The sequence below is a fragment of the Tubulanus polymorphus genome, chromosome 5 (assembly GCF_964204645.1).
Source record: "Tubulanus polymorphus chromosome 5, tnTubPoly1.2, whole genome shotgun sequence".
Taxonomy (NCBI): domain Eukaryota; kingdom Metazoa; phylum Nemertea; class Palaeonemertea; order Tubulaniformes; family Tubulanidae; genus Tubulanus; species Tubulanus polymorphus.
The window spans coordinates 23,309,572-23,326,385 of NC_134029.1; the positions used below are offsets into that span (position 1 = coordinate 23,309,572).

The window sequence follows — 16,814 nt, forward strand, 5'->3', positions numbered from 1 at the left end:
GTGACTGTATCTCAAACGCAAGCGGCTATTTACAAAAACACAAAACATCCGATGGCAACGCGGCTCGTTTTCATGCACATTTTGACGCGCCAATCGAAGTCTCATTGTCAAAAGACTTTTTGGACAGGACATCAAGCGCGATGCCATCAAGAAAAGTGATGAGGGTGCCGCGTAGACTTAATGTTGCAGATTTGGCGATCTTAGATAATAAAACCAATTCTCCTCGAGCGAAGTGAGAATAATAAGTGATTTGCTGGATAGATTTCGTAAGCAATTCCACCACAGAGTTCTCCGTTCATTTAGCTGTTGTCATAAGGAAATGATATGGAGATGTTGGTAATCGTCATTTCATCAAAAACGGGTTTATTCCTGTGTCCGCGAAGTGAAGACTGCAAAATGACAGTTGGACCTATTTGTTTGTGAACATGATATTCGATATGGAAAAATATATATTTGTCTCTGATGGAAGAAATTACTTGTGATATTTTATATAGCTACAGTGAACGGTTGGAGCTGTGATAGTAATAGAGTTTAGACTCCTTCAATCCGAGCCGATGTTTTATATTTTCGACGATGATCTTTCCGCCGTGTTTTACTGATCCGTTCGTAAGTCACATTGGCAGCGATTTACCACCTCTTGGTACAAACATCGCTTATTTATGCGATCTGTTATCATCAAACTTCTATGAAACTTAGTGCATGTCATGTGCCAAGTATATTTCATGGTGCGTACACGGATTCTATTTCTGCGATGTTTCAGGCGATTGCTCTTCTCTTTTTTATCTCGAATGGTTTTTTCCGCCAAAGATCTTTCACACGGAGATCTTTCCTTGGGACTCGCTATTTGCTCTTCAAAGTAAAGAAATGATCTTCTTTGATTGTTAATTTCGCTCGGAACTAAAGCGGGAAGTAGTGGGCTGTGTGTTTTTCACTGACTGGGATGCTTCGAGAACAAAAGGATGTGATATTCTAAACATATGGCTTAAAAATCACTAATCATACGCGTACGCAATAACAGAATCTTTACACTTCAGTTATTTTGGTAGGGGAATTGTTTAGACATAATTGACACAGTTCCACAGTTCGGGGTGGATTTCGGAAGTCACATAGCGATGATTCCTGTGTATAAATTTCACTGCGAAACCGCGGTCCCATCTCATTACACAGCTACAAATCTATCAAAATTCGTCCATAGTTTCTTTACAATAAATTCGGTTAATTTTTGGGTATATTTGATCGTCTTACGCTAGGGAGGGAGGTGGAATTGGATGTAATTTCACTTTTGCTGTTCCAATCTCTTTTACTCCTTCAATGCTGATGATAATCACTGGAGTGAATCATTGGCGTCAGAAGTTGAAGAGCCACCACGCGTTGAATCGTCGGTTTACCTCTTGAAACACGCACGAGGAAGAGAGTATAAACTTTATGACATTAGCCCGTGGCTTTACCGATTTACCTTATACCCCGTACATACCGTGGCAAAAAGATAAAAGAAACTGCTTTGCACGTATCTCTCATCTCCAACACAGATATCACTTTGTGTGTTCAGATTCACCTGAGCTAAGTCATGTAACTTTCATCATATAAATCTTGCGGTAGATCATGTTATATCAGCTATTTTCTATCTGATATAGTCAGGGGCAATCAGTATAACACGACACACATGTACACCGGATTCTTTCCATACTCAATTTTGCAACCATCTAATGGCGGAATAGATTTTCAAATTGAAGTCATATCGATATATGGAGACCTCAATACTTTGTGAAAACTGGACCCAATCGTTCAGACAGTTTCACCTGTAACTACTTAGACTGTCTATAAAGTTGACTGTGCTTACTTTCACCAGGGAAGTATAACCTGCTTTCACTGAAGAATTTGAATAATTGCAAAGTCAAATCCCGATTAGATTTAAGGGCTTTTAAAAGGTATCCGAATATCAAATATCTCCTCTAGTATATTTACACGTATCTACTCCAGCGAATCTTTGCCATTTCTTCATTTGGTTGTCCCGTGTAGCGCAGGTAACGTTTGCCAGATGCTTGTTCTGCCAATCGTTTATGAACTGTCAGTAATTCACCCATTATAAAGACTGAAATAGCAGCACGGACCTCTTTAGCTTGTATCAAATACAAGCACAGCCTCACCTGGTATTTCAGGTATGTAATGACTTCAAGCTGAGAGGAGCAGGACACCCGAAGAAACGCCAACAACTCCGATCGGTGCGGTTGCAATAGCGGCGCTGAACAAGTAGCAAATCTGTCTCTCAACTGCGGATATTTCATCTGTTGCGGCGTGTTATCTCGAGTAGAAAACCCGTTCACTGCTGGTTCTGGCTCGCTGACGGAGAACCTCTGTGTTTCTAGATTATCAGCGCACTACTGATTAGAGTGATTTTCTTGCTTCCGATGAGACATCGACGTCTGTAAGAAAGTAAAAGTCTGGCCTGATGTGTTCGATTTCAATTCGTATTCAAGTCAAAATATGAATTCAATTAAATTTAAAAAGGGAGCCATATACAAGTTATAAGTAGGAATGTCATCACTGTGTGATCACCAATCGTGTCGCTACTTTCTAAGCTTCCCAAAAGGGATGATCGTTTTTGGCTCGGGGATGAATCTAATTTTGGAACTGGATTCTTGATCTTCTTTTTTTGTGATTTGTCAAATCAATCAAAAGCAGAAAATGTATATAACAAAGTGAAAAGCTAAAATTAGTATGTGGCTATTTGAGCTGCCTGCGATACGTAAGCGGGGGAAGTTTGCCTGGCACAAGCACCGCTGATTTGAACGCTCAGTTCCAGCACATATCCATCGGAATAATGATCCCCGGTTTACAGCTCGTCAGCCGAGAACACCCGTGATGCGTGCCGGCTAACAGAATGCAAGCCACTGCATCCTATATAACTAATTTACCTGCCAGCGATGGTTTATCCGTTCGGTTTTACCCCTCTCCACAAGACGAGAACATACGTCTGTTTACAGTTTACCCGGATTAACTGACAAATTTTGCGTCAAAAACGAAGGCAACTTCATCCGCTCATAAAAATCACGTTTCGTTGTCCAGTTCATATTTCTTAGGTTTCCTCCAGGGTTAACCTCCTTGGGTCCAATTGACGTATTAATAAATAGGGAAAGGATGTTAAAGATAGCCGCGGAGTTACTTTCGTCTTATCTTGATATGATACACTCGTGTAAATCAGCGATGACATATTTCAGGTATTGCGCTATACCTGAAGGAACACACATATTCTGTGTGAATGTCAGGACGTTGAGTCATGGATGGTTGAATCAGCTCGCTTTTCATAGCTACGATAATTCAATTCTGATGAACATGTGGCATCTGGTCGTTCTGACATTTCATTCCATCAAAAACAACAATGCTTGTGTGCATGTCTGTTTGTTTTACAGTCAGCTAGATGGTGCCTCTGTTATACTGAAAACTGAGTGTATAGATTGAGCGAATTATTTCAAGCATAAAATTTAATCCTAAAACCAGTTCTTGCGGAACAGTTTTTCATTTGGCCTTCCCAAAAATTACCCACGGTCCAGTTTCACGAAAGACTCAGATTTTTGTTTTAATTGCTGCTAATGATTTCAATGAGGCCATCAATATTGAAACCTAACCGTTATCTAAGATAAACGATTTTCACGAAACTGGTCCCAAATGGCACTCCGGACTTCAGACGTCTGAAGAAATGTTGTATCTTTTTTCATCGAGTTTTAATTAATGGTCGTCTTGATTTTGTGTATTTTCAGCTCTTGATAAACTCGCGTACAACAATCTATATCCGTTAGGCATGCAAGTTGAAATCGTACAGCCGAACATTGTGTTCGACATCGCTAGTTTGATGTTATATGGAGCCCAAGCGACACCTATTCGACTTAAGATTCTTCTCGATAGACTGTTCAGCGTACTGCAACATGAGGAGGTCCTTCAGGTAATTCATCTATCAATATTCTCCACATTCGGGATAATGATACTGCAAAGTATCACGAGAACAGTGCAAATAAGCCAAAATCTGTAAAATCGTCATAGTTATGCATACAAAAATATTAGTTTGGTAGTTTCCAAGATTGAAATATTTTCATAAGATTCCTTCAAAATTAGTTATGATTTTTCTGATCGGAATGTTCTTGTTTATACATTTTGCAGGTTCTGCATAGTTTTGGTTGGTCGTACGAAGATTATGCGAGGGGATACATCCTGCAGGTAGATGTCAGTATATTCATATTTTTTATTTTTTATTTCCAATCGAATCTTCTTCCGCGTGAAGAATGTTGAAAGATAAAGTGAAAAACCCTCAATAAGATAAAAATAGGCAAGAGGGAATCGTCTTTCCTAGCTCTCGACTCAAATCTATGAGCCATTTTCAAAATCAAAATCTGATTTTTCAAAACTCAACAATTGGAAAATAATTCGTTATTAGCTTTTTTCAACGTTGCTTCACGGGCTTTCTATCTATTTCCCTCTATTTTCGTTTAAATCGAAATCTGATAATTTCAAGAGAGATGTCGTACATTAATGAATCGTATATTTTGTATTTTTCAGGATCGTAACGGTCGAGTATTGGACAAATGGAGCATCGCTTCTCGCGAAGAAGAGCAGATTATTCTGCAACAGTTTCTACGATTCGGCGAAACGAAATCTATCGCGCAGGAGATCATTCTACAAGACACGAAGGAACGTCAGGAAGTTTATTATCGCCATTCTCCGCGTACCGAATCGGACATTAAAAAGTTCATCGAACGAAGCAGTTTGCAGATGCAGAGTTTCATGCGATCGTACGAAACTCAGCGCCAACAGCAGCAAGCGTTACTGAACTCATCACGTCCGGCTCACACTCCGACTACTACCACCAGCACACCGAGATTACTGAGTCCGAATGGTGCGCATATTTACTCAGCCTCATCTACAAACTCACTGCGCGATTCCCGACCTCTGAATCTACCGAATCCGAGCATGAGTCCGGTGTCGCATTCTCCGCTGAATCGATTACAAACTATGCAGCCTTACGATCTGAAACGTGAAGCGGTCAGTCCGCACGTGAGCCCTGCATCCGCTGCCGAGAAACGAAGCAGCAGCATACCGCCTAGTTCGAGTCCAATCAATCTACCTCAACGACCGATGCCCGGATTGTTGTCGATGACACCTTCGATGCCGGATCCCCGAGCGATTATCAGCAGTCGAATTCAACAGCAACAGCCTGAAGATCTGTCCAAAAATAGCTCCAAATCATCATCCTCGCCAATGATAGTCTCTAAAGAACCCGAACCCCGTTCTGAACGCGATCGCGATAGACCAAGTATGGCATTGAACTTCTCCAAAATGCCAATGCCCGACCGTCATCCGCCTGTCATCCCATCATCCATGAGCAATGGCTTCAACTCTTTGTATGCGGAGCGTAAAATCAAACATCTTCGCAAGTCTGCCAATCCGATCAAACGAAACTGGACAAATACTCCTGTAACGGCGTACGGAGGCTCACTGATCGGGCCAACCGGTAAAAAACGCGTTCTCTGTACTGCTTGCAATAAGACATTCTGCGATAAAGGAGCTTTGAAAATACATTATAGCGCTGTACATCTGAAAGAAATGCATAGCTGTACAGTTGAAGGATGCAACATGTTGTTCAGTTCTCGTCGTAGCCGAAACCGCCACAGCGCTAATCCGAACCCTAAGCTACACCGCCCAATGAAACAGAAGCTTCCAGAAGGAGCACGAATTGTCGATGACGGTGGAAAGGCTCATATCATCGGAGGCGCGTCTGATATTTCCGGCATAGCTCCGCAGTTGTTGAGTCCGACGATGTCTACGCACGGATTACCGGGCTTCATTCACGCGCCGTCGCCGATTACAGCGATATCTTCGGTCGCGCATGCGATGGTAGAACCGCCTAGAGCTTCGTCGGTGCCACATCTTCACCATCAACACGCAGACGGCACAAATCCGTATTTCGTCGACACGATGGAACGTTACACACTCGTCGAGCCGTCTATGAAAAAACAACGATTGGATTTAAGCGATGACGATGATGTCGGATTCGATCCAACAATTCACGATGATGACGATGACGACGATGACGATGAAGAGATCGTAGTCAGCGAAGATGTTAAAGACTCGGAATTAGCGGTCGTACCGTCGGCTGAAGAGCGATTCGTGGAACCGGTGGCGCGAAGCACGAGCAAAAGGAAAAGCCAGGTTCCCGTCAGGTGTAAACAAATGGAAGAAATGTTTGAAATTAGCGATGAAAATTCTGACGAAAATCTGACCGGAGTAAAAGGGGTTTTATCGATAGGCTTGGACCAATCTGCTGATTCAAAGGACACTTCTACTGAAGTCCAAACATCCGAATCTACGAATTTGGAAAACATGAACATGGATGTCGACACCGACCCCGAATCGCATCGTACATCGCCTGTAGATATTCAGATGAAGAGCGTCGATACTAAAGACTCTCCTGCTGATGCTAAAATACAGCATGATGCCAATTTCAACACGGAAAAGCCCGAAGATACATCGGAATCCCAGCATTTGTCAAAAGAAAGTGAATCGAAGGCCGAGTCAGTTGATAGCGGAGTTGTCCCGGATAAGAACTTTCCCGCTATATCTTCAAATCAACCCGTCTTTCCAGATATGGATCCAGAAAACAGTCCGCACAGAGAGATCAATGTAGACAATCTCTCAGATGCCGAGTCGAATGCGTCGTTCGGTTCGAACGAGTCGGGAGCGCATCTCTCCGAGAACGGGGACGGTAAAACTGTTTTCGAGATCCCGATGGATAAAGAGAATCCGCGACGATGCGTCGCGTGCGGAAAAATCTTCCAAAATCATTTCACCGTTAAAACTCACTACCAAAACGTTCACCTGAAATTGATGCACACCTGCACGATCGAAGGTTGTAACGCGGCTTTCCCGTCGAAACGAAGTCGCGACCGGCACAGTAGTAATTTGAATCTGCACCGGAAATTACTTTCAACTGCTGAACAAAACGATGGAGTCGCTAGTGCGGTTAGCGATACGTCAAGCGAGACGCAACCGAATACGAAAGACGAGGAAGTGACGAAAATGAACGGTAGAATTTCTCCTGAAGCGCGGGAACGTATAGATGTTCGCGCTCAGTTGCTCGAAACTTTAAGTTTGAAATCGCTCATGTCGTATCCGGCCGACCAGAGTGACGACTCCGGGGCGTTGAACAGCAGCAGCGGCGGCGACGCGGCTTCGATCACGTCGCAAAACTCTACCGATCAAACGCACGTCGAGTGTCACTTATGCAAAGAAAAATTCAGAGACAATCTCGTGCTGAAGGAACACTGCGAAAAAATACACCCGAAAGAGATGTACTACTGCACCGTGGGTGGATGCGATAAAATGTTCTCTACAAGAAAAAGCCGCAATAGACACAGTCAAAATGATAATCTTCATCGCCATTTGGGGGACACTCCTTCGTGTACACCATAGATTACGATGGTACAGACTGGCGCTAGTGATGGACTGCAGTATTCATCAAAGAGAAATGTATATCAGTAACATGTAACACTTATTCTCTGCTTGGTTACTGACCGAAGACCACTAATTGCTCAATGTATGATTCACCTATTGCACATAAAGATTAAATACGATTCTAGAGAATTAAGATTAAGATTACTGGTTACAGTAATTAGTGAATCGAACATAGCGGACTAGTTCATAATAATGAATCTCAAACTGTTGAATACTTATAGCATTAGAATTTAATAGTATTTCTGACCATTGTTTAAAGAGCAACCAATCAAGTCTATGCATTTTAGTGATGTGATTTATCACTTTTCGCGGTTTTTTTTAATTGCATTTATTTTACACCAGTACAAGTAGTATATGTAAAGCTTATTGACGCTTTTGAAATTATGTCGTTTTATTTATTTGTGTTGGGATTTCAAGTAGCACAATTTGTACAAAATGTTTTCATTGCATGCATCACTATTTCTATATTCATATATATACATATATCATAATGATTACCTTATTTGTGTTGATTTCGTCAAATGTTATATTGATATGAATTTAAGGGTGTACTAACATTTTTTACTGTTTTACCCTCAAGCAGTGGAATTACGCGAACTCCAACATTAAAACTGAATATATAGGTTTATCGCAAGGATGCAATACGGTAAATCGAAAGCTAGTGAGTTGATATGATTTCGCAGTTGTGTAGTTCCAGTGTTTGACTCGTAAATCAAGATCGTGTGACTTACTAATTCAATGCAGATGAGTGGATTTTAGTCATGGATAAGAATGTTAGAACATACACTAGAAAGTGGGCGTTCGTTTAACTATTATATCTAAAAATGTGTTGGAAAATTATTTACGCGTTTATTAAAGTATATTTGAATGATATCGCATCGTATTAGTAAAACATATAAGGGGTATACACGAAAACGGTTGCTAATGTAATTATGCTGTAAATTATTTAGAATAGTTTATCAGGTCGGCTTGTGTAATACACGTATGTCCATTATTTGTTAAAGGTAATATTATAATGAAGATAAGCATTTATTTTGCATGACAATTTTGTTATTAATATATTCATAATTGAGTATTTTATCTGTAGTAATTTCTGATTGAGGTTTATATTATATATAGTTGCACATTGCTGTAAAAAAAACGAGCTTTGAACATCGATAGTGTTTATGTGTTATATTTGTTGGTTGGGCTTGTAAGTTTGCACATTGCATTATCTTAGTGTACTGCGTTGATAAGAAAGTCATAACTCCTCTCAGCCTATTCTTCCTAATACCAACAAGCGACCAAAGTCTTTGTCTTCCAAAACGAAGAAAAATAAAGAATATCACCAGTGGCCCTGTGTGTTGATATGCCATCAAACGTAGGTAGTCATGCTTCAGTGTGACATGATATGTATACCATAGGTTTAGCTGTTTAGCATACATAGTTCCATTTCACGTGTTAGGAAATATATCTGTGAACATCAAAATTAGTGAAATTTAGATGAAATTCACGAAGAAAAATGTAATCGTGAAACAATCATCAGTAAAACAAATTCAAATCTTGTCTCGAGGAAAGATTGTCTCTTTGAGTTTTGTGGGGAGGAGAAAGTCTCGATTTTAAGTTTTTCCATCACGGGTACGATGAGATATTTTAGTATTCTAATATTGGCCAGTGATTGTGAACGGTAAACACAGTCAAAAATTCAGAAATGTGTACATTAAATCGCACACTGTTACGCACTTGCTTTTGACAACTTCAAATTGTGTTTCTTATGTAGATAAACGGATCTCCACTTGTACATATTATAGTCATATTGTAATTGTAAATAACATTGTTAAGGTACGATAATCGTGTAGCTGATACGTAGAGTAGTTGCGACTTAGTATCTAAGTCAGTGTTCACTTTTCTATGCATTTCTGTATCAAATATGTCCCTGCTGGATGAAATAAACAATGTACCTTCTGCTGTTTAAAAAGATATTTCAACTAAGATAAGCTCCAGTACCACGTTCGAGTCTATAGTTGAACGATACGCAGAAGGTTCATTGCGAATTCTTATCACTTTTATATGTTTTGCAGTTCGACAAATTGCTTTATAAATTTATAATAAGCTATTGATATTATGATTATTATTCATATGTACAGTAAATATATATATATATATATATATATATATATATATATATATATATATATATATATATATATATATATATATATATATATATATATATATATATATATATATATATATATATATATATATATATATATATATATATATATATATATATATATATATATATATACACGTACGTATATAGATGATGAGATTAAAACTCGCTAAGTGAAAATGTTTTATAAATTTTCAGGATAATTTTATAACAACAACAAAAGTATAATAGTGTGTACGTGTAAATAGGATTGGAAGTTTGTATAGGTGGTAATTTTAACTTCCAATTTGTGTAATAGATATTTAACTCATCGACGAAAAGAGAAATGTGGTGTAATGGTACTTTGCATGAAGAGATTAATATATTATCAGATTTTAGCTTAGAATAGATATTTGATTATTACAAACATGTAATACATAATTCTCTGTAGTAAAAGCATATGAAAATTGCTACATAATATAAAGGGTTAAACCATAACAAGAACCATGGTGTCCAGTAGAGTCTCCGTACTAAGATTAAACCGTTTTGAAATCATTACAATTCTGTACACATAATCAATGATCCTTGTCCAAGTCGTAATTTTGTACTAGTAATTATTTATTGTTAAATCTATAGCAGTCAATCAAAAGAATGTGAGTGAACCTGCTGTAATCGTTTTACCAGACTTTGTTTGTTGACTGTCCCAACTGATGATGAGATGATCAAATGATTAGAAAATACAAGTGTTGTTACTAAGAATCGGTTATTCTTTCTTCGAATTGTCGTTTTCTTTTCTGGTCCGTTTGTTCTTATTGGACATTGGCGATACATCTGGTTAAATGCTCTAATGACTTCACCAAGAACCTTAGTGACTGATGTACCACACAGGTTACACTATGATCGTAGAGCGACGGAGATCACTGGTGGAGACAACCGCTGCCAGTGCTGGGTGAACTAATGACGAACCTTCAACTCGTGGAACATCATTACAAGATCCTAAGAAAACCCGATATGTTTGCTAAAAATGCAACTTGAAAGTTAGCACATTAGGGTCATCTTGATATCATTGAAGAGGCTCCACTGTCAAAAGAAATAGATATTCCTCTTGCTACTGAATATGAAGAAAGCAGCGGAATAAACAGGACCACATGAAGAACCGTAGAAATATTGAAAATATTGAGACACGATTGAACAAAATTATATCTCTTTATCGATAAAGCAATTGAACATTAATAAATATCAATATAATAATCAAACAATGAAAACATACCACGCATTAAACAGCACATAAACGATTAAAACTTTGAGGTTAATTCCAATGACAGATTATTGAATTAACCTGAAGTGTAAATGTAATAATAATCCGGCCCCTCTCCAATAGACACAAGATACAATCATAAAACAATAAATCAAAAAATTACAAATGGCTTAAAATCTTGTTTCGATCGAGTTGATAAAGTTCATGTGGGATTTCTAAGTCCCATTGTCCTGTAGAAACTAACAGCATTGCAATCCGTCCTATCTCGTTGCTCGACTTGGCGCAACATCCATTGTCTCCCAGCGCGATACCGAAACCTGGCTGAATTAGATCGATGATTGGTCGACCGTCATCTGTATGTGTCGTCAGGCAAACACCGGTGGATGTGGAAACAGGTTTGATATCTAAAACATAACGTTTTATAGAAAAAAATGTAACTAAATTCATCAAAGAACATGACACAACATCTCCTCATACATAAAATCAATCAACCAACCTTTAAAAAATTCTCTCAAGGTTTTTTCCAGAAAAGATATTGCATACTGATTTCCATTGCTAGAATACCAGTTTTTCAGTTCCTCTGGCGTCCGAAGTAGTCGTTCCATGTCATCCTTCCCACGTTCTGCATGTCCAACCTTGATGTAGTATTTGCCTGAAATAAACACAGAAATGAGATTTAAAAAAAACATCAAAACTTACACATTGAAATGTCTTACGCCATCCTTTGGATTGTCCTTACCATTTTGGTATCGAATTGGAGGCATTAGATAAAAATGTTCTTTAGTATTTGACAGCCAAGTTTTGCTTCCTGGTTTGTCATACTTACAACCCACGCATGGCATTCCCCTAGAAAAGAAGGAAGATTGTGAATATCACCTGATTCACACTATCTCGCAGTACTCGTACAGTGGAACCTGGTTATAATGAACTCGGACACAACGATTCATCAGATATTAGAAATATATGGAATTTTGTCCCAAGTAAGAAAATATGATTAATTTCATACTGGATATAACGAACTATCGGTTATAACGAACATATTTTCTGGTCCCGTGAATTTCGCTGTAACGAGGTTCCACTGTATATAGAATCTCATTCACCTCAGTTGTGCAGCTTGTTTTTCGGTAACCTCCCAAAACAGGACAGTTTGCGTCAATGGCCGCAGTTCTGGTTGAATCTCACGAGGAAGAATATCGCGACAATAACTGAACGCACCCGTACAAACTAACACTTTTAACGAGCGGATGATAAGCCCGCTGTCAGTTTCAATTTCAAATTCTGTCTTCGAATTTCGTGATATGTTTCGGACTTTCTTCGCGACGTCTTTGATAATTTTACAACCGTATCTCTCGGCGACAGTCAACTGTGCTTCACGGAGCTTACGAGGATTTATTCTTCCTCCGCGTTCATCAAACAGAAACGTTTGATCGGAATGTAATTTAAAGTTCGGAAACTCCTCGACAGCTTCATCAAAAGTAAGGTTTCTACCACATTTCATTTTCTCAGCAGTTCTCCGATACGCTTGTCCCATAGAGTCGTCTTTCGCATTACAAATTATCAAATATCCGATGTTATCGAAAAATGAAATACCTGAAAAACAAAAACCATGAAAAATGAAGATTTGATTATAACATAGTTTGATCGAATGAAAACCCTTTCAAAAAAGATGGCTTTCAAATTTTTCTTGTCAGTGTCAACACTATAAAGCATGCCGTGATGACACTTGTATTTTGTACAATGGAACCTCGTTATAACGATCTCAGATATAACAATTCATCAAGTTGTTACAAATCTACAGTTTCATCCCAAATAGGACAATTCTATTAATCGCATGTACTGGATATAACAAACGTTGAAACTTACAAGATTCCAATAATGTACTACCGCAAATTGTTTTTAGATATTTTCTGATAATATTTTTGTTCTTTCTAAGCTCCACCATATTGGCTATGTGGGGGCTACTAATCTACGACCGTTGTAGGTTGATGCACTCAATGCATGCACCTAAATCAAATTTATGAAAACCTCTTTTTTCAATCCGGCGTACAGGCCTGCTGTTGCTGTAGTTTGAGAAATGGATTAAGACTCGCCAGATTCATTTTCGATCGCGCGATATCTGGCAGCAGATTTAGCGCTCAAGACCGCATATTTTTCAGTTCGATCGATGATTGCCGAAATACGGCCTTCGTCGTACCACGCTCCGAATATATCAGCATCTCCTTCAGCCTAAAACATCAAAGTTTGTTCACATTAAAAACTTGGCATAACGCTGAAATATCAAATTCAACTTCCCAACAAGCGTTTAGAACTGAAACGAGAGACAACATGAAGAGAAGAAAGCTTCTCAATTAAAGCTACCTTATTTTCTCCGGGGCCAATAATAACCACGTTGCCTTGAAGAGTCTTCGATGCATGATATGCGGCGCCAGAACCTATCATTCCATCACCGATAATACACAGTTCGAACATATCCTCCGTTTCCTAATAAATAAAACTCACATCCGTCAACAGGAATGGAGCACTTGCCCAACTCGTATGAAATCATGTGTGTGTAATCTGTCAGATGTTTTTTTTAGATAATCTTGATAAATCCTGTTTCTATACACAAGTTCGATTGAGTGAGTGATGGAATCGGATTTGACCTGATAGGCTCCTATTTTGTAGCTTATTTTCGAGTGGTTCGAGTAGGCCTACTTACTGACAGAAATATATTTTCATATAAAGAATTGTATATAATGTATGACAAAATATCATTATAAGAGATTTGTGAAGGCTGAAGTGAATTTGGGTGGGGGCAAGATGATTTAGAATCCCCGGCCGAGTGTGTCAATCCCACAAACAGGGCAGCGGCTCGTAGGTAGTTGAAGCAAAGGGCCGGGTCGGGGGGTCATCCCTATTACCGAGATGACGTATTTTACCGAAATGAACCGAGACGAACCGAGATGAAATGAAATATAGCATATTTATTTATTCCTTATCGATTTTAACACTTGAAATCATGTTATATCAGTAATAAATACCTACTAGAGTCATATTTTACATATTTTTTTTATTTAAAAAAATTTTGACTTCAAATACGTAAACTCGGTTAGCAATAAAATTTCATTGAATTTGATTGATCGACGATCTTATCTCGGTAAAGTTAAGTTATTTTTCTACAAAAATATCCGACAAAATATGTAAAATATGACTCCAGCAGGAATTTATTACTGATATAATATGATTTCAATGGTAAAAATCGATAAGGAATAAATGAATATGTCATATTTAATTTCATCTCGGTTGATCTCGGTTCATCTCGGTAAAATACGTCATCTCCTCGGTAATAAGGATGACCGGGGTCGGGGACGGGGTGAGGGTAGCAGATCATCCAGTATCCTAGGTACTGGGCCTATATACCGCTGCACCGGTATAAAAAGAATAGCCTCTATCTATCTTAATGTAAGACCTACTAACCATTTTAAAATTTGCAGATCTACTTCAAAGAAGTGATTCGATCAGGAGAACTTCCTGAATCTGATATGGATATTTTACTTTGCTCGACAACCTTGAGAATTTAATCTCTTTTTATCTTAACCGTCAAGTGCTGCCTCTGAACACATCGTTGGCGGTGAATATGTGAACTATATTACTCGCATGCCGCAGTAGGAATATTACACAATTTTTTAACTTGGCACAATTAAAGTTTGAAAATCGAGTCACAACTACCAAGGTATAAAAACCCTGGCCATCTCTTAAGACACACACACTAGGGTTACAATGTTACTTGCAGTTGGAACGTACAATTCTGCTTTACTAAACTAAACTTAAAATGGAATTACAGAATTCCTCAGATATTTGAGGTCCTTAGAAATAATTTCAACAGGAAGGAAATATATCAAGAAGTTTGTTGAAGTCAGATTATTCTGAAACAGGCATCTTTGCACGAATTACCGCAACTGGAAATCTGACTAGGGATCTAATATATCATTGAGAGTATGGAAAATTGCCTAAAACATGATACAGTAAAACCCTGTCTTACTCTGACATGACCAACTCCAAAAACGAAATCATTGTTCCGACTTCCTAATGCATTTTCCTGTAATCCTTAACTCGGAGTTTGTTTACAACGGAAAAATCTTATCGGTCCCAGTTTGTCTGAGTTTACTCTGTATGACTTGGGCAGAATCTAGTTTAAAAACCTATAAGTTAAAATAACTTAAGTTGATTATGTAAATTGATTTTATTCTGATCAGGTCAGGACTCCGCACACAACAAGAAACATGTCATCGGTTCATAGAAACTCTAGGATACACTATAAACAGTTATTACGTCTCATCTCCTGCTGTTATAGTAATTAGTCTCGCAACTCAACATCCCGTACATCGTCAATTTCATTTTCTCTTTCTTCTTCGTCGGTTTCGTCACGTATTCTTTAACAGGTGGCGCCGGTCGAATCTTACGTCCGTATCGGCCGTCTTTACGCTGCCACCAGCCGCTTCTCGGCCGGAAACCTTTCCACCGACTGACGCCGGCTTTACCCCAGGGAATCTTATTGTATCCGACGTTCGACACGCGTCCGACCGTCGCCATACACGTCTCGTCAATGTTCATTTCGAATTTCGACGGCATTCGCACGATGCAACGTCCGTCGGTTTTACGCACGAGTTGAGCGGTAACTCCTGCAGAGCGCGCCACTCGACCTCCGTCGCCAGGGTATCTCTCGATGCAGTTTACGACGGTACCGATAGGTAGCGCTCCGACGCGATGCGCGTCGCCTTCTTGCGCTTTCACCGGCATCCTCGGTATCGCGGTAGTCGTAGTGATAATATCTCCGGGTGCCATATTCTCCGTCGCGACGATGTAACGTTTCTCTTCACCGCTGGCGACGATCGCAATTTTCGCGTTTCTCATCGGATCGTCCATAATCTCGATGACTTTCTCTCGAAGCGGCGCGTCGTCGTCTTTCACTAGACGTTCGCGGTTAAAATCGATCATGCGGTAATAACGTTTGTCTTCTCCGCCGCGACGCACGACCACGCGACCTTTCTCCGAGCGTCCGCCCGTACGCAGGGTTTTTAACGGACGCGTCGTGTAACCTTCGACCTCTTCGGCCAGTTTAAACATTTTATACCCGAGATCTTGCGGATATACGTACGGCGTATTACCGGAGAGCGCGCGAGGTATTACCGTAATACTCGCTCCCTTGGAAACGACGTTTAGAGTCAATCGCGACATATTCTGAGTGAGAGCGTTTAGAAACATGATTCATCCGATGTTGACCCCGATCGACCTAATCCTAGAAGACAAGTGAAAATAATGAAAATAATGTAGTGGTGAAATTAGCGAGCGCGAGCCAAGTAATTTTGGTAATAAAGAGTATTTTTGATTGAGTAGGCCTATAAAATTAAATTTAAAAATACTAATTCAATCAACTAACAAAACTTACAAATGGAATGGATTGCTACCGGATCCCCTCTTCGTTTTCTAACAAAGATGGACAATTTTTTGTCGAAAATTGCAGATAAAAATCTTATAGTGCAAATGCAACATCAAAAGTGGAGCATCACGAAACGGAAGTACCGAAACCGTATACATTATATTTGTTACATCGTATGCGAAGTAATTTTGTTTTTCAGATTCAGACAGTAACTTCCGCATATTAAGGTTCGATTCCCGATTTTAACGATTCTGCGTAATTCGACACAGGGCTTGTCACACGACGTAATACTAATACGGTTTCGTTACTTCCATTTCGTGGATTTTCTGAATTATCGTGGATTATCCAAATTACAATGCGTGCCAATCTAAAATGCGGTCAAAATGTACTTTAAATAATTCAATCCAAAAGGGTGTCAATAAAGTCAAGTTGCAATTCAAAATCCAGCGTCCGTAGAATAGTGTTTCCCGAGGGTTACGTTGAAAACGTCATCGGTTTTT

At 39.2% G+C, this 16,814-nt stretch overlaps 3 protein-coding genes across 3 annotated transcripts; 1 reads left to right on the plus strand and 2 right to left on the minus strand.

Annotated features, from left to right (window-relative positions):
- Positions 1–3,784: 3,784 nt before the first annotated feature.
- On the plus strand, positions 3,785–7,489 carry LOC141906333 (zinc finger protein basonuclin-2-like). The gene is made up of 4 exons (XM_074795580.1): positions 3,785–3,940; positions 4,156–4,212; positions 4,552–5,830; positions 5,903–7,489. The coding sequence occupies exons 1-4, from the start codon at positions 3,800–3,802 to the stop codon at positions 7,459–7,461; spliced, it is 3,036 nt and encodes a 1,011-aa protein (XP_074651681.1). The 5' UTR covers positions 3,785–3,799; the 3' UTR covers positions 7,462–7,489.
- Positions 7,490–10,904: 3,415 nt separating this feature from the next.
- LOC141905641 (peroxisomal sarcosine oxidase-like) lies at positions 10,905–14,421 on the minus strand. Its single transcript, XM_074794600.1, has 7 exons — positions 14,352–14,421; positions 13,254–13,376; positions 12,986–13,121; positions 11,996–12,485; positions 11,635–11,741; positions 11,392–11,547; positions 10,905–11,299 (listed from the first exon to the last, which is right to left on the minus strand). The coding sequence occupies exons 1-7, from the start codon at positions 14,352–14,354 to the stop codon at positions 11,055–11,057; spliced, it is 1,260 nt and encodes a 419-aa protein (XP_074650701.1). The 5' UTR covers positions 14,355–14,421; the 3' UTR covers positions 10,905–11,054.
- Positions 14,422–15,111: 690 nt separating this feature from the next.
- Positions 15,112–16,478, minus strand: LOC141905714 (large ribosomal subunit protein uL2m-like). Its single transcript, XM_074794701.1, has 2 exons — positions 16,324–16,478; positions 15,112–16,173 (listed from the first exon to the last, which is right to left on the minus strand). The coding sequence occupies exon 2, from the start codon at positions 16,137–16,139 to the stop codon at positions 15,210–15,212; it is 930 nt and encodes a 309-aa protein (XP_074650802.1). The 5' UTR covers positions 16,140–16,173; positions 16,324–16,478; the 3' UTR covers positions 15,112–15,209.
- Positions 16,479–16,814: the final 336 nt, after the last annotated feature.

Bases quoted from the DNA above. Each gene is read 5' to 3' on its own strand.
- LOC141906333 (XM_074795580.1), top strand. From the start codon at position 3,800: ATGCAAGTTGAAATCGTACAGCCGAACATTGTGTTCGACATCGCTAGT. The intron at 3,941-4,155 runs GTAATTCATCTA...TACATTTTGCAG, and splicing joins AACATGAGGAGGTCCTTCAG to GTTCTGCATAGTTTTGGTTG. The intron at 4,213-4,551 runs GTAGATGTCAGT...TGTATTTTTCAG, and splicing joins CGAGGGGATACATCCTGCAG to GATCGTAACGGTCGAGTATT.
- LOC141905641 (XM_074794600.1), bottom strand. The intron at 13,122-13,253 runs GTAGCTTTAATT...TTGATGTTTTAG, and splicing joins TTGGCCCCGGAGAAAATAAG to GCTGAAGGAGATGCTGATAT. The intron at 11,548-11,634 runs GTAAGGACAATC...TGTTTATTTCAG, and splicing joins TCCAATTCGATACCAAAATG to GCAAATACTACATCAAGGTT.
- LOC141905714 (XM_074794701.1), bottom strand. From the start codon at position 16,139: ATGTTTCTAAACGCTCTCACTCAGAATATGTCGCGATTGACTCTAAAC.